This window comes from Mustelus asterias, unplaced genomic scaffold (assembly GCF_964213995.1).
Source record: "Mustelus asterias unplaced genomic scaffold, sMusAst1.hap1.1 HAP1_SCAFFOLD_1081, whole genome shotgun sequence".
Lineage (NCBI taxonomy): Eukaryota > Metazoa > Chordata > Chondrichthyes > Carcharhiniformes > Triakidae > Mustelus > Mustelus asterias.
Window position 1 is genome coordinate 102,830 of NW_027591026.1, and position 23,523 is coordinate 126,352.

At 49.1% G+C, this 23,523-nt stretch overlaps 1 protein-coding gene across 1 annotated transcript in view; it reads right to left on the reverse strand.

Moving 5' to 3' along the window:
- LOC144487838 (histone-lysine N-methyltransferase SETD2-like) overlaps positions 1 to 22,613 on the reverse strand; it is a gene marked incomplete at its 5' end in the record, with an annotated part of 40,526 nt that extends 17,913 nt beyond the window's left edge. Inside the window, 9 exons of the mRNA XM_078205911.1 lie at positions 326 to 478; positions 645 to 1,320; positions 6,281 to 6,467; positions 10,547 to 10,601; positions 12,563 to 13,192; positions 16,609 to 16,737; positions 18,002 to 18,136; positions 20,264 to 20,399; positions 22,516 to 22,613. Coding sequence (XP_078062037.1) covers positions 326 to 478; positions 645 to 1,320; positions 6,281 to 6,467; positions 10,547 to 10,601; positions 12,563 to 13,192; positions 16,609 to 16,737; positions 18,002 to 18,136; positions 20,264 to 20,399; positions 22,516 to 22,613 — 2,199 coding nt within the window. The remainder of the gene's footprint in view (positions 1 to 325; positions 479 to 644; positions 1,321 to 6,280; positions 6,468 to 10,546; positions 10,602 to 12,562; positions 13,193 to 16,608; positions 16,738 to 18,001; positions 18,137 to 20,263; positions 20,400 to 22,515) is intronic.
- Between the last annotated feature and the right edge of the window lie 910 nt (positions 22,614 to 23,523).

Consider the following 23,523-nt stretch of genomic DNA (forward strand, 5'->3'; position numbering starts at 1 on the left):
TTTTAACAACCAAGTGACCAGATACTCTACTGAAGAGTCAATAGTCAGGTTGGTGTGGGAATGGAGTCATTCTGGAAGAATGAACCATGACCTCTGACTCTGAGGCAGGAACATTACCATTCAGCCAAAGGCTCACTCAGACTATATTGTGCAGCGCTTACGGACACCTTGCTACTAAGACAGGCTGTGCATAAACATAAAGTGATGAGTTTTTACACAAGCGATGGGCCGTTAGTTCACAGCGGGTGGGTGTGGCGATGGGCAGGAAGGTGAGAAGCAGCGTGAAGAATAATGTCATGACAAGGAGGATTGGCACAGGAGGTACCTGCTGTACAGTCTGCGGCTGCCCGGGTGGCTGGTAGGACGGGGCCGACGATGTCACGAGCATTCCCGCTGTCGGCTGTGCGACAGCGCCCTGCGGGTGAGCCAGGAAACACTGCTGCCCCTGTGCGCATTCAGGACTCGACTGAGTGTAACTCTGCAATGAGCAAAGACATAAAGACAGAGGGGGACACAGGAGAGAGAGAGGGGGGGAGGGAGGGACACACGCACGGACAATTGAAAGAAAGACTTGCATTCATTTCCTTCCCCTCCCCAACTGCCGCAAAAGATTGCCTACCTAATACAAGAGGAAAGATCTTTACCTGGACGATTTGCTGAGTAGCTTGTCCATATGGAGAGGATATACTGTAAACAGGCTGGCACGGCTGTCCCTGGTAATAAATCGGTGCCGGGGGCTGTCCACTGGCATACTGCTGGTGCACTGCCATTGTCTGCTGGTTCGGATCCCACACCCCGTAGCTCTGCCCAGTCGTTTGAGCGCCCGACACTTGTATCACAGATACATTAGGGTCCTGGGGGATAACGACAGGGGCCGGAGGCAGGTACTGCTGGCCCTGGACATCCACCTGGGGCGACAGGTGCTGGACTGTAGAGTGACTCGCAGGCATCGATTCCGCCAACAGCGGCTGCTGATGCTCGTAGCCCATCTGCGGTGGGCACAAGGGCTCCACGTTGGGTGTTGGGAGGAGCACTTTACCGGCGTTTGGGTTGACCGGGTCAACGTAAGTCTGCAGAGGGTAGCCCGGTGGGTAACTGGCAAAGTTCTGGTGAGAGTTGCTGTAGGTTCCAGAGTCGTAAGGCACCTGCGAGCTGACACAAATGGGTTGTATCTGTTGTTGCTGCTGCTGTTGTACCAGGTACAGGCTCTGTTTCTGCGCCTCTCTTTGCGCCACTTCTTGTTCAAACAGCTTCCTCCGTTCCTCGGTGGACAGTTTACTCCTGGTTTTCTTCTTCTTCGCTGGTGTTGCACCGTCATACCTTTTCAAAATACAAACAAAAAAGCAACATTGCACAGTCGAGCAAAGTTTATAACTAACCATAAAACAAAAACTTCTCCATAGCAACAGCTGAGGTCTTGGGTTTCTTTCTCAACCAAACCTACCCCATCACCTCATAAACTTTAATGATGCATTTCACGTCAAAATTAATTATTTTATTCTCATGATGTGGTCAGCTATCCCGAGCGAGTGTTTTTTCACGGTTAGGTCACTCCAAAGAGAATTAACCCCAGCCCCGTAAAGTTGTGATAACTCTGCATTCCTCTAACTTGGGCCTCTTGTGCATCATCCATTTCTTTTGCTCCATTGTTGGTGGCCGTGCCTCCAGCTACCTAATTCCCGAACTCTGGAATTCCCTCCCTAAGCCTCTCTGCCTCTCCCACCTCAGGTAAGCCACTCTTTCAGGTCTAACTTTTTGACTCGGCTTTTGGTCATCTCCCCTGGATGGTTCCTCCTTTAGTGTCAATGCCAGTCTGATTCCGCTCTTGTGAAGTGCCTTGGGAAGTTTCACAATGATACAGGGGCTATATAAATGCAAGATGCTGTTGTAGTATGTAACTGGAATCACATTTAAGCCCAGGCCTGGTAGGGATGATTTTGTCCCCGACTGACATCAGGAAATCAGTGGAGTCTACAAAAATCCAACAATTTTCTGGGTCAGCACTGCGGCACAGTGGTTAGCACTGCTGCCTCACAGCTCCAGGGACCCGGGTTCAATTCCCAGCTGGAATGGAGTTTGCATGTTCTCTCCGGGTGCTCTGGTTTCCCACAGTCGTGCAGGTTAGGTGCATTGGCCATGCTAAATTCTCCCTCAGTGTACCCGAACAGGCGCTGGAGTGTGGCAACAGATTTTCGTAGTAACTTCAATGTAAGCCTACTTGTGACTAATAAATAAACTTTACTTTACTTCATGTGCTCCCAACACACAATTTCTGGATTTATTGAATTCAGTTTTACAAGTGTACATACTGTCTGTAGATTCCATGCCAAGGCTTCTGTGGCAGGATTTCCCAAACCCATGACTCTCCATTTCCTAAAAAGGGAGGGCAGCAGGTACATGGGATCATCATCACCTCCAAGGCCCGAATTTTACGTTGCTCTCTGGTGGGTGCAGGCCAACCCAGAAGGGCACAAAATCCCGCAAGAAAATATCGGGCTATGTCCTGATGTCATTGCGCACCGGTGTGCCATCTTGGTCAGCCGACGCCCGCGAGAGTCGGAATCGCACCCAGTTTAGCCCATTGAGGGGCTAACTGAATGCAATTTTACACGGCCCTTCTTACTTTTACGTTCGGCAGGCGGGTGATTGGCAAGGCGACCTTTACATTTTAGCTGCAACCTCAATCCAGGGGCGGGACAAAATGTCACTGAAATAAAACTTTAAAAGGTGTGTGGGGACCGAGGTCTGTGTTTGAATGTGCTGCCTAGACACTGGTTAGCAGCGATTTTTTATTTGGTACAGGTCTGCAGCAGCTGTGTCCTGAGCGAGCACATTGAAAGTGCTAGCCTGTCGCCCCCACTTCTCGGAGCCTACCCTCTTGCCCCCGCGTTTCCCGCAGCACTGAGCCCTTTCCAGGGTGTGCTTCACACTGGCTGCCTGTAACCTATGCTAAACTATGCAGACGCTGCGACAACGGATGAATGAACACCGCTCGACAATCACCAGGCAAGACTGTTCTCTTCCTGTTGGGGAGCACTTCAGCGGTCACGGGCATTCGGCCTCTGATATTCGGGTAAGCGTTCTCCAAGGCGGCCTTCGCGACACACGACAGCGCAGAGTCGCGGAGCAGAAACTGATAGCCAGGTTCCGCACACACAAGGACGGCCTCAACCGGGATATTGGGTTTATGTCACACTATTTCACATAAATATTTCTGCTTTTTTCCTCCTGAGTCTTTATCATGCGATCCTAGAATCAGAATTTATGTCACACTATTTGTAACTCCCACAGTTGCGTGGACCTGCAGAGTTTCACTGGCTGTCTTGTCTGGAGACAATACACATCTTTTTAGCCTGTCTTGATGCTCTCTCCACTCCCATTGTTTTGTTTCTTAAAGACTGGATTAGTTGTAAGTATTCGCATTCCAACCATTATTCATGTAAATTGAGTCTGTGTCTTATAAGTTCTGTTTGTGAACAGAATTCCCACTCACCTGAAGAAGGGGCTCAGAGCCTCGAAAGCTTGTGTGGCTTTTGCTACCAAATAAACCTGTTGGACTTTAACCTGGTGTTGTTAAACTTCTTACTGTGTTTACCCCAGTCCAACGCCGGCATCTCCACATCATGCCTGTAACCTGGCCAGCAAGTGTGAAATTGCACTTTGGGGCCGATTGCAGCCGGAAGCACATTTCATGCCCACTTCTTAAAGTTTATTTATTATTGTCACAAGTAGGCTTACATTAACACTGCAGTGAAGGTACTGTGAAAATCCCCTCGTCGCCACACTCCGGCCCCTGTTCGGGTACACGGAGGGAGAATTTAGCACGGCCAATGCACCTAACCTGCACGTCTTTCAGACTCTGGGAGGAAACAAGAGCACCCGGGGGAAACCCACGCCGACACGGGGAGAACGTGACCCAAGGTGGGAATCGAACCCGGGTCCCTGGGGCTGTGAGGCAGCAGTGCTAACCTCACTGCGCCTCTGTGCCATTCCAGCTTCTGCTGAGTACACGGGCCCAATGGACAAAAACGTCAGGCCCAAGTTCCCCTTCATGGTGCATTCTATTCTGACTTTGGATCTTTCATCGTTGCTGGGTCAAAATCCTGGATCTCCCTGACAGCTTTGAAGGAGGACCGTGAGCACTAGAGCTACGGAGACAAGTGGCTTACCGCCTTCAAAAACAACCGGGAACCTGCGCGAAATGCCAGCAAAACCCACCGGTCCAGGATTATTGCAAAAAATGGAATTTGATCCCAGGATCTCTGGGTTACCAGTCTAATGACCAGCGCCCTATAATAATCTGTAATGTTAGGCACCTTTCCTGAATTCAGGATTCCTTGTTGCCTTTCAGCCAACAAAGTACAAGTTATCATAGAATCTACAGAGCAGGAGGCGGCCATTCAGCCCATCGAGCCTGCACTGACAACAATCCCACCCAGGTCCCTTCACTGTAATCCCACGTCTACAGTCCTAATCCCTGGTTTCCTCCCACAGTCCAAAGATGTTCAGGTTAGATTGATTGGCCATGACAATTTGCCCCTTAATGTCAGGGCGATTAGGACTGTAAATATGTCAGGTTATGGGGATAGGACCTGGGTGGGATTGATGTTGGTGCAGGCTCGATGGGATAAATGGTCTCCTTCTGCATTGTAGATTCTATGAAATCTATAATCCCCCTGACACTAAGGGGCAATTTAGCATGGCCAATCAACTAACCCACACAGCTTTGGAGTGTGGGAGGAAACCCACGCAGACATGGGGAGAATGTGCAAACTCCACACAGTCACCCAAGGCTGGAATTGAACCCGGGTCCCTGGCTCTTTGACACAGCAATGTTAATCACTGTGCTGTCCTTTGTTGTAACGTAGTTAATGCAATAGTCAGTAACTGACATAAAGTCCCAAGAACCTGCGTATTTATTCCAAACTGACACTGTATAGGGCATTGGTGAGACCACATCTGGAGTACTGCACACAGTTTTAATCCCCTTACTTGAGGCAGAATGCAAATGCACTAGAGGCGGTTCCGAGAAGGTTCCTGGGATGAAGGACTTGTCTTACGAAGAGAGATTGAGCAGTTTAGACCTTGACTTGCTGGAGTTCAGAAGGATGGGAGGAGATCTAATCGAGGTTTACAAGATGCTAAAGGGGATTGACAGGGTAGATGTAGATGTTTCTTCTTGTTGGACATTCCAGAACGAGAGGCCATAGTTTGGATGGCAGATTTAAAACCGAAATGAGGAGGAATTACTTCACTCAAAGGATCTGAATCTGTGGAATTTTCCATCCCGGAGTGAGGTGGATGCCAGAACACTAAAAAAATTTGAAGGAAAAGATCATTTTCTAATTAGTAGCAGGATGAAGAGTTCTGGGGAGTGGGCAGGAAGGTGGAGATGAGGCTGAAATGAGATCAGCCAATGTTCGCATTGAATGACGGAGCAGGCCCGAGGGGCTGAATTTCCTAGTTCTTATGTTCTCATGTTCCAGTGCAGTACAGTGGTGGTGCTGCACTGTCAGACATGTTGTCTTCTGGATGAGACATTAAACTGAGGCCTCATCTACCCTCTCAGGAAGGCACAAAAGATGGCACGACACTATTCAAGAGCGCTCTCCTGGCCAAGATATTTCTTTCAACCAATGCCACTAAAAATGACGACTGGTCACTACTTCATTGCTGCTTGTATTTCTTACATTGAAACAGTAATCACAATGCGAAGTACTTTATAGGTTGTGAAGTGCTTTGAGCAACCCTGAGGGTGTGGAAGCCACAATGTAAACACACGGTTTTACGGTGTATGTTATCTGGTCCCTTCAGAATCCTAAAACAGTAACCATACCAACATGCGGCATGGTGGCACAGGGGTTAGCACTGCTGCCTCACAGCGCCAGGGACCTGGGTTCAATTCTGGCCTTGCATCACTGTCTGTGTGGAGTTTGCATCTTCTCCCCATGTTTGCATGGGTTTCCTCCGGGTGCTCCGGTTTCCTCCCACATTTCAAAGATGTGCGGGTTAGGTTGATTGGCCATGCTGAATTGACCCTGTCAGGGGATTTAGGAGGGTAAATATGTGGGATTATGGGAATAGGGCCTGAGGATTGTGGTTGGTGCAGACTCAATGGGCCGAATGGCCTCCTTCTGCACTGTAGGATTGTATGGATGATGCAGATAGGTTCTGCTTGATTCACATCATGACCAAATAGCAGGTGAGAAGTCACTGCCTTGAGTGAAGGAGGGCTACACAGGGGGGGGTGCAGAGAGAGAAAAACAGAAAAGAGGCTTGCCTTTCATCTGGAACGGATCTCTTCAGGCCTTCTCTCTCGTAGGCCGAAGGCGGTGGGGAGGTTGCGGGTTTGCGTTTTTTCCGATCTTTACTGAGCGTCTTGTCAGCGTCCTTCTCCTTGCCCAGATTCACTGGAGTCTTCGGAGTCTGAGAAACATCCTTCTGTGATGTCCCATCCCTTCCACGCTCTGGAATGCAAGAAAAGGCAGATGAGCAATCTTCGGAGGTCTCTGTCTCCATGAGGACAACTTTCAACTAGGATTAAAGTTTATGTTTATTTATTAGTGTCACAAGTAGGCTTACATTAACACAGCAATGAAGTTACTGTGAAAATCCCCTAGTCGCCACACTCTGGTGCCTGTTCGGGTACACGGAGGGAGAACTTAGCATGGCCAATGCACCTAACCAGCCCGTGTATCAAAGGGAAATGGAAAAATGGACAGAAATGAACCTTTGACCCAATTTTGCTCCCATTTCCCTCTTTAAATAAACCATAAGTTAAATGAAACCCACTGGCTTCCCAGGCTACGGAGGAGAAAAACAGGCCAACTTTGGTTGAGGGTGCAGTCTCCCTTGCCAGCTCCCTCCCCCCACCACCTCTCCACCCACCCACCGCTAACACCAATATTCTGCATGGCCAGCAACTCCTGCTCGCAATAATAGAATTAAAGGCTAAACTGTAAATCCCTCTTGTCTTTAGGCTGCCAAAGGAATCAGGAGGGGTGACAGTGAGCCAGATTCAACATGGCGGATGGACTCTTAACCGCTGCCTGAGGAACCTTAGAAAAGTACTCCTTGGTCTTCAACAAAACCACCACCTCTGGACAAAGGGGGATGGGCAATAATGGAGTCACCCACAATCCCAGATTCAATAGTAACAAAACATTGACTTGCAAGGAGCTGGAACCTGTGAGGTTGGATTAAATTCCTGAAACCTACATTAATTTTCCAATTTACCATAACTTCCTGAGGTTTAACTTGTTTGAAAGGCAGGATTACATAAGGCATTAAAATGTTAGAAAATCAACAACAATTTTTTCAGCCGAGTCTTCCAAACACCATTCCAATTGCAGTACTTAGCTGTTGGATCTCCATTTGCCACAATACCTGTGCAACCATTTATTTGCTTAACCCTTCCATCACGATAAATAGTTACATGGGTATGACAGGTATAGAGGGATATGGGCCAAATGCTGGCAATTGGGATTAGCTTAGGGGTTTTAAAAAAGAAAGGGCGGCATGGACAAGTTGGGCTGAAGGGCCTGTTTCCAAGCTGTAAACCTCTATGACCCTTCTCCCCAACTCCAACAATTCTTCACCATCTCTTCTCAATTTACACACTCACTGCTGACATTCCCAAAAGGGCTATCCTCGGCCTACTCCCCTTCCTCATCTACACTCTACCCTCGATGATACCATGATGACTTCCGTACATCAACGATACCCGATTCTACATCATCACTGCCTCTCTCAACCTCAGTAAGAAGTTTAACAACACCAGGTTAAAGTCCAACAGGTTTATTTGGTGTGGCTTTTGCTACCAAATAAACCTGTTGGACTTTAACCTGGTGTTGTTAAACTTCTTACTGTGTTTACCCCAGTCCAATGCCGGCATCTCCACATCATGTCTCTCAACCTCTCCACTGCTTCTATATCATCGCACCATTTGTCCAACATCTAGTCCTGAACATCCACCATTAGCTTCAGGTGAAGAGAGAGTTTGCCAGTTGTCACCATACCCCTCTCTGGTCACCTCCGATCTGACTATTTCAAAGTTCTTCTCCTACCTTGCACCAAGTCCCTCTCACCTATCACCTTGTCCTTCCTTGCTCAGTACATTGGCTCCCAGTTCCTCAATGGCTTCAGTTTGAAATTCACAACTTATAGTTGAATCTCTCCATGGCTTCAACTCTCTCTACATCTGTGACTTTAGAGTCATACAGCATAGAAAGAGGCCCTTCAGCCCATTGCGTCTGCGCTGGCATCAAACACTTACCTATTCTAATCCCATTTGCCAGTACTTGGTCCAAAGCTTTTCTAAAGCCCTAAAACACCCCTCCAAAGCTCTTTGCCCCTCCGACTCTTGACTGTTGTGCATTTTCCCCCGTCTTCGCCCACCATTGGAAGCTGCGCCTTCACCTATATCAACTACATTCTTGGGAGATCCTTTCCGAGACCCTCTAAGTTTTTGGTCCAGTTTGGGTGCTATTTCAATGCAGGTCGAGGTTGCGGTGGGATGGACAGGGGGGGAAAGAGTAAAGTTTATTTATTTGTCACAAGTACACTTATATTAACACCGCAATGAAGTTACTGTGAAAATCCCCTAGTCGCCACACTCTGACGCCTGTTTGGGTACACTGAGGGAGAATTTGGCATGGCCAATGCACCTAACCAGCACGTCTTTCAGACTGTGGGAGGAAACCGGAGCACCCGGAGGAAACCCACGCAGACACAGGGAGAATGTGCAGACTCCGCACAGTGATCCAAGCCGGGAATTGAACCCAGGTCCCTGGAGCTGAAGCAGCAGCGCTAACCACTGTTCCACCGTGCCACCCCAGGGCAGTCATACTGACAGAACAACCCATCTCCATCTCACACAGACGCCAAGATACCATGCAACACCTCACCCATATGGCCATGTTGACTTTAGACAGTGAGTCAAACACACAGGGGGCTAGCAGCTTGCACCCTCCACCCAGAACCTACAGATTCATCACTGGACAGCAAACAGAAGTGAGAACACTGGCCAGTTTCTCCCCCCACCAACCCCAGGAAGCTTTCCTGACCTTTATGGTTTGATAAAGTGATAAACAGAGACAGAAGTGCAGATATAGACACACTTGGAAGATACAGATAGATCGATAAATCTAGCTTATATGTTGTGGACTGGACATAGTCAGCATGGCCTTTTGGGCTGAATGGCTACCTTCTGTGCTATACTGACTCTATGACATTAAATCAAAAAGCATACAGTGTAGATTCGTCAGGATGCAAACTATAAGTTACGAGAGCAACAAGAGACTGGGACTATTTCCAATGGAGCAGAGAAGGCCAGAGGGAAAGAAGTAAAAAAGGACAATAGTTTTGTTAGATCAAACAGGAAAATACTACTTCCCGAGGTATCAGTAACAGGGTGGCATCAATTTTAAAATGTCACTGAGGAGGAGGAAAATGATGAGATTTCCTTGCACAGAGCTGTTGCAGCACGGAATGCTTAGTTACAAGACTGGCTGAGGGGTCCAGAGGAAAGGGTGTGTGAGTGTGTATGAAGAACAAGCAGAGTAGGGCAAGAAGCTACAGAGAGTTTAACCATCAGAGTGAGCAATGTCTATGCAAAGAATAATGGTTAAAAATAAATAAATGAAAGGCTCTTTATCTGAATGCACAAAACGATCACAAGAGAGCATCAGTGGTTGACAGTGTTGCAAAGAATAGGAGTGAGCTTGAGGATTGGGAGAGTTCAGAAACCAGTGAAGGATGACAAAAGTGTTGATAACAAGGGAGTAGGATAAAGGTAAGCCAGCCTAAAACTTCTGAGCCCCCGGGGAGGGGCTGCCGGCAGGGCCGCCCGGGGAGGGGGGCCCCCCGGCAGGGGAAGGGCCCCCGGGGAGGGGCTGCCCCCGGGGAGGGGCTGCAGGCAGGGCCGCCCCCGGGGAGGGGGGCCCCCCGGCAGGGGAAGGGCCCCCGGGGAGGGGCTGCCCCCGGGGAGGGGCTGCTGGCAGGGCCGCCCCCGGGGAGGGGGGCCCCCCGGCAGGGGAAGGGCCCCCGGGGAGGGGCTGCTGGCAGGGCCGCCCCCGGGGAGGGGCTGCAGGCAGGGCCGCCTCCGGGGAGGGGGGCCCCCCGGGGAGGGGGGCCCCCCTTGGCAGGGCCGCCGCCAGGGCCGCCCCCGGGGAGGGGGGCCCCCCCCCGGCAGGGGAAGGGCCCCCGGGGAGGGGCCATCTTAGTAAATGGTGGAGCAGACTCGATGGGCTGAATGGCCTAGTGCAGCTCCTTGTTGATATGTACACCACTCCCCGACTGTCTTCCTCAGCCCTGGATTGCTACCCCTCATCCCTCGGCAGTGCTGTAATCGTCTTATGATTTTATCTGATCCTATAAGAACGGTTAAAGTAAACGTCAGTGCCTTAGAAACAGGCAGCAGGAAAAATGATCGGGGGAAGTGGCTGAGACGTTGAGCAAATTGTATCTGCAATCAAAAACAAATCATATCCCAGAAACAGGGTAATCAAAGGGTAAATAGGAATGAGGGAGCCTCACTCATACGCACCAGTACTTTCCCGCTCCGCTTGGCTTCGATCCTTCTTGGGAATTCTGTACACCTCCTGATTAATAAAAGGCAGCAACGTTAGAAACAGGCACTTATATCAGACTGTCAAATCTCAAGCTGCCAGTTATTGTTGCAGTGGTTTTGCACGGAGCAAGGTCTCACTGATGGCACTGAGGCAAAAAACAAAATCACAACCTACATCTGGATGAGGAATGGTAAAGTCTGGCTCGGAAACCAGGGTAACTCCCCTACTCTTCTTCAAATTAGTGCCGTGGGTTCTTTAACATCCATCTGAACAGGGAGCCATGACCATAATTCAGTCTTTACCTACACGAGGACATAAGGAGCAGGAGTAGGCCACTCGGCCTCATGGGCCTGCTCTGCCACTCAATAGATCCAATGATGGCCTCAACTCCACCTTCCTGCCTGCCTCCCATAACCCTCAACTCCCGTATAGATAACAATCTGTCTAACTCAGCCTTGCTGATCCAGCCTCCACTGCTCTTTGGGAAACTGAATTGCAAAGATTAACAATCATCGTGAAAGAAGAAATTCCTCTAAATGAAATCAGTGATTTACATGACTGTGGACTACTTTGTGGGGCCCTCTAAAGTACGGGCACTGACCAAGAGGAAGAGTGGAACTGGGAAACTTTAGAAAATACAATTCATAAAGTAATTCATTCCAAGTTACAAGATTTGTCAGGAACATGGAAAACTCGCCACTTCCCTGGCTGAATGCAGCTCCAACAGCACTCAAGAAGCTCGACACCATCCAGGAGAAAGAAGTCTACTTAATTGGAATCCCATCCATCACCTTAAACATTCACTCCTTCCACGACTGACACACAGTAGCGGCAGTGTGTACCACCTACAAGATGCACCGCATAAACCCAGCAAGGCTCCTTGGACACACACATCTTCCAAACCCATGGCCACTACCATCTAGAAGGGCAAGAGCAGCAGATCCATGGGAACACCAGCACCTGGAGGTTCCCCTCCAAGCCACACAGCACCCTGACTTGGAGGTATATCACCGTTCCTTCACCGGGTCAAAATCCTGGAACTCCCTTCTTAACAGCACAGGGGATGTGCCTGCACCAGCGGTTCAAGGAGGTTGCTCGCCACCTTCTGAAGGGTGACTAGGAAAGGGCAACAAATGCTGCCCTAACCAGCGACGCCCACAGCCCACAAATATTTTAGAAAAGGATCCAGCTGTTCTTTCACTTTTCCTGTTCAGTCAGGTACTTCCTGCCACATTTGATGTTGAATCTATCTCCCATCCTCGTAGTTGCACAGCGCAACAATAATGGAAGATTGAGGGGAGATTTGAAAGAGGTGTATAAGATTTTGATGGGTATATATAGAGTGAATACAAGCAGGCTTTTTCCGCTGAGGCTAGGGGAGAAAGAAACCAGAGGGCATGGGTTAAGGGTGAAAGGAGAAAGGTTTAAAGGGAATATTAGGGGGGGCTTCTTCACGCAGAGAGTGGTGGGAGTGTGGAATGAGCTGCCGGATAAAGTGGTAAATGCGGGGTCACTTTTAACATTTAAGAAAAACTTGGACGGGTTCATGGATGAGAGGGGTGTGGAGGGATATGGTCCAAGTGCAGGTCAGTGGGACTAGGCATAAAATGGTTCGGCACAGACAAGAAGGGCCAAAAGGCCTGTTTCTGAGCTGTAATTTTCTATGGTTCTATGGAGTTGTTGACTAATCGATCTCTCGGTCAGGTATGAGGTGAGGGAAATTCTCATGCTGCGTAACTCAGGGACTCCAATTCAGAAATCACCTGTTCCTCCCTAGCTTGCTATGTTCTACCATGGCACGTCTCTAATTACTCATTCACTGAATCCCACAACATTATTTTCTGAAAGCAAGTTGCCTAATGTGTATTCGTTTGAAATCGATATGATTGCTCCCACCCTCAGGCGCCTGGTGATCACTCACTTCCTGAAATATTTATTGCTTCCCAGAGTTATTTTCAACTTCCGTCCCTTTCACGCGCCGTGACACCCACCTTCAGGTCCTTCCAGACATCGAGCAGCTTCATCGCCAATTCGCTCACATCTTCCATTTTACCGGGCTGCTCCTGGCTTCGCTCGCTCTCGGCGTCGGAAACGCCTTCTTCTTCGTCCTGCGATGGTGTTTCCGCCAAGGTCCCCTCCTCCAGCTTGGTCCCGTTGGTTGCCTTTGAGGCGGGGTCCGTCTCTTGGGCCTCCCCGTCGTCGGCTGGCAGCTCGGCCGGCGGCTCCTCCTCGTCCAGCGGGAGACACGACGGCGGCGGCGGCGGCTCGACGGCGGCGACCACCTCGTCCTTCACCTCTTTGATCTCGATCTCTCCGTCGGAGGCTTTGCTCGTGTCCGAGAGCCCGCTGTCCATGCTGTTCTCACTCATGATCTTCAGCCTCTTCATCACCAGTTTTTTGGGGGGGTCGCCGTCTGCCTCGGCGCTCTGCTTCAGCGCCGGATCCTGCGTGTTGAGTGGCGTCTGCGCCCGGGAGGTGCTTTCGCTTGAATAACCGTCTGCCTCGCTGACCTGGGGAGCTGATGCCTTCGTCTGGGCCCAACGCTGGATGATGGGCAGCAGCTTGCTTTCCTCCAGCATGTTCTTCGTGGAGATTGGTAACAGCTCCAGGGTCTTCATGATCTGTGAAGACAAATGAGCAACAACTTTAGTCAGTGCTGCTTCCTCATTCCAACTTCTATCATGCTGGATACAGATTCACCCAGTGGAAAAGGGCAGAATCCCTCAGCAATCTCGGTCTTCCTTTGGAAAAGCCAAGCTTTGCTTCACCTACCCGACACATTTCATCCTGATGACACTGGATTGAAGGACCCCAGTCCAAGCTGGCTAACCTTCAGTTACAATTCATTTATATTTTGTATTGTGATTGTAGTTCCTGGTTTCGGCAGCACCATATTGTACAGGTCCTGCATTCGGAGTCCTGGGAGCTCCTCCCCAGGTTTGCAGCAAAACCTCGCCTCTCAGCACCCAGAACTCCCAATCAAGGCCAACTTCTTTCTTAAAATCCCTACAGTGCAGAAGGAGGCCATTTGGCCCATCGAGTCTGCAACAACTCTCCGACAGAGCATCTCACGCAGGCCCAAGCCCTGCCCTATCCCCGTAACCACGTACATTTACCCCGCTAACCCCCCCTGACCAGAACATTTGGGACACTAGGAGGAAACTTAGCATGGCTAATCCACCTAGTCTGCACATCTTTGGACTGTTGAGGGGAAATCGGGAGCACCCGGAGGAAACGTACGCAGACACGGGGAGAACGTGCAAGCTCCGCACGGACAGTCACCCAAGGCCAGGATTGAACCCGGCTCTCTGGCGCTGTGAGGTCGCAGTGTTAACCACTGTGCCACACCGATCAACTTCTGATCCAGCACCTAGAAAGATAGCGGTTACTGGATCCTCCCTCTCCCTCCAACAGGGTAGCACACTTTTAAGAATGATGTCAAAGCCTTGAGAAAGCTACAGAGGAGGTTTGCCAAGGTGATACCAAAGATGAGGAACTGCAGTTTTGAAGAGGGATTGGAGAAGCTGGGATTGTCTCTCGAGAGTGCTGACAGATAGGGGGGTGAGGGGGGCTGAATACCCTGTTTCTGCGCGGGGGGGTGGGGGCTGGGGGCTGGGCTGAATACCCTGTTTCTGTGCTGGGGGGGGTGGGGGGCTGGGGCCTGGGCTGAATACCCTGTTTCTGTGCTGGGGGGGGTGGGGGGTTGGGCTGAATACCCTAGTTTCTGTGCTGGGGGGGGGTGGGGGGCTGGGGGTTGGGCTGAATACCCTGTTTGTGCGCGGGGGGGTGGGGGGTTGGGCTGAATACCCTGTTTCTGTGCTGGGGGGGGGGGTGGGGGGCTGGGGGTTGGGCTGAATACCCTGTTTGTGCGGGGGGGGGTGGGGGGTTGGGCTGAATACCCTGTTTCTGTGCGGGGGGGGCGTTGGGGGCTGGGCTGAATACCCTGTTTCTGTGCTGGGGGGGGGGGGGGCGCTGGGGGCTGGGCTGAATACCCTGTTTCTGTGCTGGGGGGGGCTGGGCTGAATACCCTGTTTCTGTGCTGGGGGGGGCTGGGCTGAATACCCTGTTTCTGTGCTGTACGTTGCTTGCGATTATATTGAAAATGATGATGGGTTTTGATGGAGCAAGTAGGGAGAAACGATTTCCTCAGATAAATGAGTCAGTAACCAGGGGTCTGAGATTTAATATAATTGGCAGAAGAACTGAAGTAGAAATGATGAGAATTTTTCACACAGAGGGATGTAAAGATGTGGACAAGGTGGCGGAGTTAGATTCCATTGGAACTTGCAAAAAGAATATTGGCAGCGTACTTGAAGGCGACGATTTTATAAGGTTACGGGGAAAAGGTTGGAGTGTGGGACTAAATTGAACAGCTTTTCCCTCGATGGGCTGAATGGCCTCCTCCTTCTGTGCTGTCCTTTTATGATTCTAACTGAGGAGGAGTTTGTCCAATGGGCGGACACCTTCTGGACAATAAAAGTGGGAAATGCACAGCACTACCTGTCCGGATCCCTCTACTTCACCTCCACCCCCTGGGTCTTCAGTGACTTGCTCAGCACAGTCTTTCACACTCATGAGTAGAGGGCGGAGCTCCCTCTACACCATTCCCAGGACAGGTACACTACTGGCAAGAATCAGGGCAAAATCTTTCTGCACCGTTCTATCAAACATTCCCAGGTGTTTAATGAGGCAGTGTTGAGTGAGTTTTACTTTGGCAAAGATGAGTTGCAATGAGCATTTATCGGAAAGGTAAAATTCCCACCCCTGGGAAGCAGGGTATAACCCCCACACCAGACAAGGTACATACTGATGGTAAACATTTCTCAGAGATGGCATTTAGAAAAGCACGGATGAGCCAAGGATGGACAGCATGGATTTATTAAAGGAAGATCCTGTCTAACTAATTTGATTGAATTCTTTGAAGTAAGGAGGGTCAATTAGGATCGCATTGGTGTAGCTGATGCCATCCAAATATATTTCAGCAAGGCTTTTGACAACAAGCAGCCTGATCAGTAAGTTTAAAGCTCTTGGGATCTAAGAGAACGTGGCAGGTTGGATCCAAACTTGGTTCAGTGGCAGGGAGCAACGGGCCATGGTCAATGGTCCTTTTTGTGACTACTGTGGGAGAAACCCACGCAGACACAGGGAGAATGTGCAAACTCCGCACAGATAGTAACTCAAGCAGGAATCAAACCTGGGTCCCTGGCGCTGTGAGGCAGCATTGCCAAACACTGTGCCACTCATGTAATGCACACTTTGGGAAGGAAAACAAGGAATGTATAATAGATGGGATTCTGCCAAGTGTAGAGGATCACAGGGATCTTGTCACACATTTCCATAAAGCCCTGAAGGTAGATAAGGTGGCCAAAATGGCATTAGAGGGCTCTGGACCATGAGCTAGAAGGTGGAATTAGACTGGATATAGATATTTTACAGGCAGCACAGACATGATTGGCCTTTTGTGTTGCAAATCGATGATTCCATGAGGCTGCAGCTATGGCTCTGAATTCTGGTAAGACATTGAGTGGGATACTTGGGCCTGGTGATTGTTGGTGCCCCTCCCCACCCCCTCCTCCCATCCGCCCCTCATTGTATGGGTTGTGGGAGCTCAGGAACCCCATGACTACCACAACTCCCACAGCAATAAGGAACTAAGCACCTTAATGGCTGCTGCCGTGGAAGAAATTCTCACATTACATCCTGTTATACACTCAAATCCGCCTGCAAATGGTTCCATTCTCAAGGAAACGTTTGCACAACTATCAGCGCATGCTCAATGCTGACAGTGAGTGCAGTTTTCCAGCACCGACATTGTTTATCTGGACCAGCACTAAAACCCACACAAAAGGAAGTTGTTAAATCCTATTCAGTGTGAGCCGTGGGGCCAACCAGCTTCACCTTGTGCCACTTTGGGCACCCATGTTAATGTTAGAGCTCTCTCTGCTGGTGGAAGGCTAGTATTGCTGCTCCCCAACTCTCTCAATCAGATACAGCGGATATTCCCTTCGGACCGTTCAAACACTTAAGCTCAACGTACTTCGGTCTGAAGCTTGATATTGTTGCTGGAGTTCCCCCGGCTATCACCAAGCTCAGTCATCCAGATCCACAGCAGGGACAGTCCATGATACTCCAGAAAGGACTTCAAGCAACTCTGCGAGTGCGTGTTCTGAAATAAATAAACGCATTTTGTTTTAAAAGAACTCTTTCAGTCTGCCCATCTCCTCTCCGAGCGGTGTTGACCTTATCTTCATTCTTGGGATGGGGTCATCGCTGGCAAAGCTGGGATTAATTTCTCATCCCCAACTGCCTTGAGAAGGTGGTGGTGAGCCCCCTTCTTGAACCACGGCAGCCCACGTGGCGAAGACGCTCTTTCAATCTTACTGATGTGGAGATGCCGGCGTTGGACTGGGGTGGGCAAGGTAAGAAGTCTCACAACACCAGGTTAAAGTCCAACCGGTTTATTTAGAATTACGAGCTTTCGGAGCGCTGCTCCTTCCTCACCTGATAAAGGGGCAGCTCTCCGAAAGCTCGCGACTCCAAATAAACCTTTAACCTGGTGTTGTGAGACTTCTTACCGTTCAATTTTATTAGTTAGGGTGTTCTACATGTTGTGGATTTCACAGCAGTGGCCTGCCGTAACGGAGTAACTTACTGGGCGATGGCAGAGGGTAGCTAAGAGCCAACCATACCGGTGTGGGGCAGTGTGGTCAGATGTCAGGCAGACTGGGTAAGGAGGGACATTAGTGATACGGGTGAGTTTTCACTAATAATCTGATACCTTCACGGTCACTTTTACTGAAAGCAGTACCTTATTTCCAGATTCTAAGGTAAAGTAAAGTAAAGTTTATTTATTAGTCACAAGTAGGCTTACATTCACACTGCAATGAAGTTACTGTGAAAATCCCCGAGTCGCGCCACACTCCGGCACCTGTTCGGGTACACTGAGGGAGAATTCAGCACGGCCAATGTACCTAACCTGCACATCTTTGGAGGGTGGGAGGAAACCGGAGCACCCGGAGGAAACCCACGCAGACACGGGGAGAATGTGCAGACTCCACACAGACAGGGAATCAAGCCGGGAATCAAACCTGGGCCCCTGGCACTGTGAGGCAGCAGTGCTAACCACTGTGCCGCTGTTGCTGTTTGCTATCAAAGTGCTGTTTAGGATTTTAACCCACACTCTGGTTTACGAGTCGAGTAACATACAAAGCTGTTTCCAAGACCTTGCTTTGCTTTTTGGAGAAATAAACACCAGTAAGGTCCGAGTGATTTAGACCAGAAATGGTTTTTCAATGAATGAATGTCACACAAAAATACATTACCATCACCCAGCACTCAGAGCTAGGAATCCTCTCCGGATTGACGTTGGGTTTGAGATTTTCCTCTGGCCTTAATGGTTCACCGCTCCTATAAGTAGTTTTCTCAGTTACCTGTATAATCTTAAGGCAGGTTAGTTTCTGCTCCATAGTCTCTATCCGGACCATCAGCCGAGTTAAACTGAGCACATGGTTCGAGTCATAGAGTCCGTCACCGTTCTCCAGGAAGGCCTCCAGTTCTTCATCCACCTGACAATTGAGAGGGAAGAGGAGCTGGAACATGTATCTTGACTAACATTGCACCGTGTGACTGAGGCTAGTGTCCGAGCCCCTCCACCACCCCACACCTTCCAACCATTCACTCCAGTTAAATGGAAGTATGTAAACCTGAAGCACTGCAGGAGATGGCAGGTTAAGGAGGAAGCATCAATTGTGAGATTCCCCTCTGTGGGTGAAAGGGGAAAAGGGGCCATTGGGCTGTGACACTGGGCAGCACAGGTCAAGAAAGGCGAGATTGGTCCACAAACAGTTACCCTGGTCTCCGCCTGAACAACATTGTGGTGCTACACTTATCAGCAGGTTTCTTCCTCGATTTATAACAGATTTCAAATTCTCAAACTGCTCTGGTGGGCTTTGAACATACGAAATAGGAGGAGGACTAGGCCTCACGGACTAGGCCTCATGGACTAGGCCCATCCAGCCTGATCTGCCAATTAAACTGAAGCTAATCTTGGGCTTCAATTCCATTTTCCCTCCCATTCCCCACGTCCCTTAATTCACCGAGACACAAAAAAATCTGTCTATTCCATATATTCAATGATGGGCCCTCTGGGGTAGGAAACTCTAAAAATTCACAGTGAATTCTGTGTGAAGTGATTTCTCCTTATCTCAATCTGAACTGATTGGCTCCTTATCCTGAGATGGAGCTCCCGTGTTTTCGATTCTCCGACCAATGGAAACAAGCTCTCAGCGTCCGCCCTATCAAACCCTTCCAGAATTTTGTAGGCTGCATTCTTCGAAATTCCAGAGAACATAGGCTGAGTAAATCGGTCCTATCAGCACAGGACAAGCCCTCCTCCCCCATCTTAGGATCTGATTAAGAGAACCTTCGCTGTAACGCCTCAAATGCAATATATCCTTTCTTAAATGTGGAGACCAAAACAGCACACACTACTCCAGATGACAGTCTCACTAAACCCTGTACAACAGTAGCAAGACTTTGTGTACTCCAATCACTTTGCAACAAAGGTCAATTTGCCTTCCTGGTTTCTTTCTGCACCTGCATGCTAACTTTGCATTCTTTTTATCAGCACACTCCCAAATTTGTTAAAACATCAACACTTAAAAGTTTCTGATCTTTTAAAAAATATATCATAGAAATCATAGAAACCCTACAGTACAGAAAGAGGCCATTCGGCCCATCGAGTCTGCACCGACCACAATCCCACCCAGACCCTACTCCCATATCCCTACATATTTTACCCACTAATCCCTCTAACCTACACATCTCAGGACACTAAGGGGCAATTTTAGCATGGCCAATCAACCTAACTCGCACATCTTTGGACTTGTGCTATTTTGCTACCTTATTCTTGTGACCAAAGTGAATAACTTCACATTTCCTTATACTACACACCATCTGCTATCTTGTTGTCCACTCACCTGAAACTGCTTATGTCTCTTTGCAGCTTCTCTGTGCCCTCCTTGCTGCTTACTTTTCCATCTAGTTTGGTATCGTCAGCAAACTTATATACACGGCTCTTGGTCTCTTCATCCAAGTCATTAATATAGACTGTAAATAGCCGAGGCCCAGAACTGATTCTTACACCAATCTACTATTCACTTCCTACCAGCTTGAAAAAGACCCATTTATGCCCGCTCTCTGCTTCCTGTCCATTAACTAATCCTCAGCCACGCTAATATACCACCCCCAACTCCATGCACCGTAATTGCGCCTATTAGCCTTTTGCCCATTACCTTATTGAATATCTTTTGGAAATTGGGCTTTACAAATCTACTGGTCCCCACTATCTCCACTCTACGAGTCACATCCTCAATAAACTCAATACATTTGTCAAACAGGATTTCCCTTTCGTACGGCCATGTTGACTTGTCCTAATCAGACTCTGCTTTTCCAAGTGCATTGTTAAGACTTCCTTAATAATAGATTCCACCATTTTCCCCAACAACTGATGTTCGGCTAACTGGCCTGTAGTTCACGGTTCTCTCCCTCCTTTCTTGAAAAGCGGTGTAACATTTGCCAACTATCAATCTAGTGGGGTTGGATGGTGACGGTGGTGGTGGGGGGGAAGAGAAATGGAAGCAGCAAGTCATATGGCAACAGTCATTCCACAGGTACTTTAGAGCAACACTCACAGAGTCTTTCTTCCGGGACCGATCCTTTTCCTTTAGTTTAACCTTCCCTCCAGCAGCTCGGATGCTAACACGGTTTTCACCGCCCAGGTAACCACGGCAATTTGCTGATCCACAGAAACATTTCTGTGCCTCCTTGCTGCAGTCAGGGATGTAAAAACGTCCATCAGTAACGGGGTTTGGGTCTAACCACAGATAGCCAGCAGGGGTACAACGCAGCTTACCTGAATAACAATTCCATTTCTACAAAGTCTTATCAAATATGAAATCCATACATTTGGGTCCACGATGAATGCAGTTTTTATATGCTCTGCTCTATCTTACCTTCAGGATTCTGCCAAACACCAATGATGACTAATTGCATTTATATCGCAACCTTAACATGATAAAACATCACAGGGTGCCAGGCAGGAACATCACAAAACACAATATAACACCGAGCCATGTGTGGTTTATAACAGATGACCAAGTCTTAAAGGAGGAAAGCGAGGTAGAAAGGCAGAGAAATTTAGGGAGGGAATTCCAGAGCTTGTGGCTGTGAGAGTGCACGGTCATCAACTATGAAGCAATAAAAATTGAGGATGAACAAGAGGCCAGAATTAGAGGAGGGTGAAAGCGAGATTGGAGATACCTTCTGCCAGAACGGAGGGACCAAGGACGGAGGTGATGACGACATATTTAAAGGAGAGGGGGTCAACACTCGGTGAGAGAACTGCTGTCGACATCAGCTCACGAGGGGACCAGGGGGTAGTCAGTGTTGAGTGAGAATAGGGATGAGGGAGCAGGAGGCGTCTTACGGACAAGGTGAGTTTGGAGAGAGCACATGGGGAGATAGGAGAGAAATTAGAGAAAGATGAGAGGGCAGGGCTAGGGCAGGGGTGGGGTTTGTTATTTTACAGGAAGTTTGACTGGATGGACAAGGCGAAGAGAGGTTGCTGATCAGATGGTCTCAATCTTTATGACAAAGAAATGCATGAGTTCCTTGCACACATTGTTGGAGGTGAGGATGGAGGACACGGGGGAAGAGGGGTTTAAGACAACTTATACAGCGGCTAATTGGAGGCGAGGACAGCCCAGGGGTATAACAAACAAAAAAAGAACAAAGAACAGTACAGCACAGGAAACAGGCCCTTCGGCCCTCCAAGCCTGTGCCGCTCCTTGGTCCAACTAGACCAATCGTTTGTATCCCTCTATTCCCAGCGCTCATGTGACTATCCAGGTAAGTCTTAAACGATGTCAGCGTGTCTGCCTCCACCACCCTACTTGGCAGCGCATTCCAGGCCCCCACCACCCTCTGTATAAAAAAACGTCCCTCTAATATCTGAGTTATAATTCGCCCCTCTCACCTTGAGCCCGTGACCCCTCGTGATCGTCACTTCTGATCTGGGAAAAAGCTTCCCACCGTTCACCCTATCTATCCCCTTCATAATCTTGTACACCTCTATTAGATCTCTCCTCATTCTCCGTCTTTCCAGGGAGAACAAGCCCAGTTTACCCAATCTCTCCTCATAGCTAAGACCCTCCATACCAGGCAACATCCTGGTAAACCTTCTCTGCACTCTCTCTAACGCCTCTACGTCCGTCTGGTAGTGCGGCGACCAGAACTGGACTATAGTAACCCCACCCATAATAAGAGTCTGATACAACTGAGGACTTCTAAGGCCACTTTTAAGGCAGTGAAGAGTCAACCATATTGGTATGGCACAGGAGTCACACATGGGGAATCACCTGCTGGACACAAAATGCTTCCTGTCCTGAGGGGGAATTAGTGAAGCAGTGGGAATTTACTACAGTCTGGCATCTACATGGTCACTTAACTGCCATGGTGGGATTCGAACTCCTGATCTCTGAATTACTAGTCCAGTGACATTACTGTTACATTCAAAGACACAACGTCTCAACGTAGCCCATAGCTCTTGGCAGCCCATGCTGCTCCAGGATTTGGACTCTGTGGCAATGAAGTGATATGTGGTCAAGTCAGGATGGTGTGTAACCTGGAGGAGAATTGTGAGGAGATGCTGTCCCTCTGTTCCTGCTGCCCTTGTTCATCTAGATGAAGACGACTTTGAACTTTGATGGGGCTGCTGAAGAACCTTTGGTGGACTGCGGCAGTGCATCCTACAGATAGCACGCACTGCAGCAAAGTGCGCCAGTGACGTTATATTGAATGTGACACACAGGATTGAAGATGACCATGTGAGTTGGGTAAACACAGGGGCAGTTTGGCTGTGCGACCAGCCCTGAACAGTTCTTACCCGTATCTCTGAAACTGATAATCGAAGGTCAACTCTGTTCCTGCTGGGACCGTCTTAGTGGTGAAAAATCCGACCCGTAGCTGCCCATTTACCGTCCACTAGAGAGAACAAGAGACACCAGGAAATGTTACATCAAAGACTTCTGTATTATAGAGGCAACAAAACACACACTTGCAGGACAAGGCTGTCCACTTGGTTCCCATCTCTAGGCCAGAAAGTTACGTGACCCAGCCTCAATGGAGATTTGAGCTCACAATCGAGGCTAACACTTCAGTGCAGGTTGGAGGGTGTGCTGTCAGCTCAGAAGCACAAGTCCAAAGATGTGCTGGTTAGATTGATTGGCCATGCTAAATTGCCCCTTGGTGTCAGGGGTATTAGCAGGGTAAATATGTGGGGTTATTTGGCGAGATTGTTGTTGGTGCAGGCTCAATGGGCCAAATGGCCTCCTCCTGCACTGTAAGGATTCGATGAACTCAGGCTTTCATTAAACCAAGGCCCCACCTTGCTGCTTCTCAGGTGGATAAAAGAGATCCCCTAACACGACTCAAGTGGGAGGGGATTTCCCCCCACCACCTTGGCCAATAGAATCATACAGTGCAGAAGGAGGCCATTCGACCCATCGAGTTTGCACCGACCACAATCCCACACAGGCCCTATCCCCATAATCCCATGCATTTGCCCTAGCTAGTCCCCCTGACACTAAGGGGCAATTTAGCATGGCCAATCCACCTAACCCGCACATCTTTGGACTGTGGGAGGAAACCGGAGCACTCGGAGGAAACCCACGCAGACACGGGGAGAACATGCAAAGTCCGTACAGACAGTGACCCGAGGCGGGAAGCCAGATTTTACCCCCTAATCAATGCCAGAAATGAAGATCCGGTCATTGTAATCTCTGGAACCTTGTTCTTTAGGAATTGGCTCCTTCTACTCCCAATGTTGAAGCAGTGACCTCTTTTCAGAAGTGCTTCATTGGCTGTAAGTTGCTTTGGGACATTGCGAGGATCA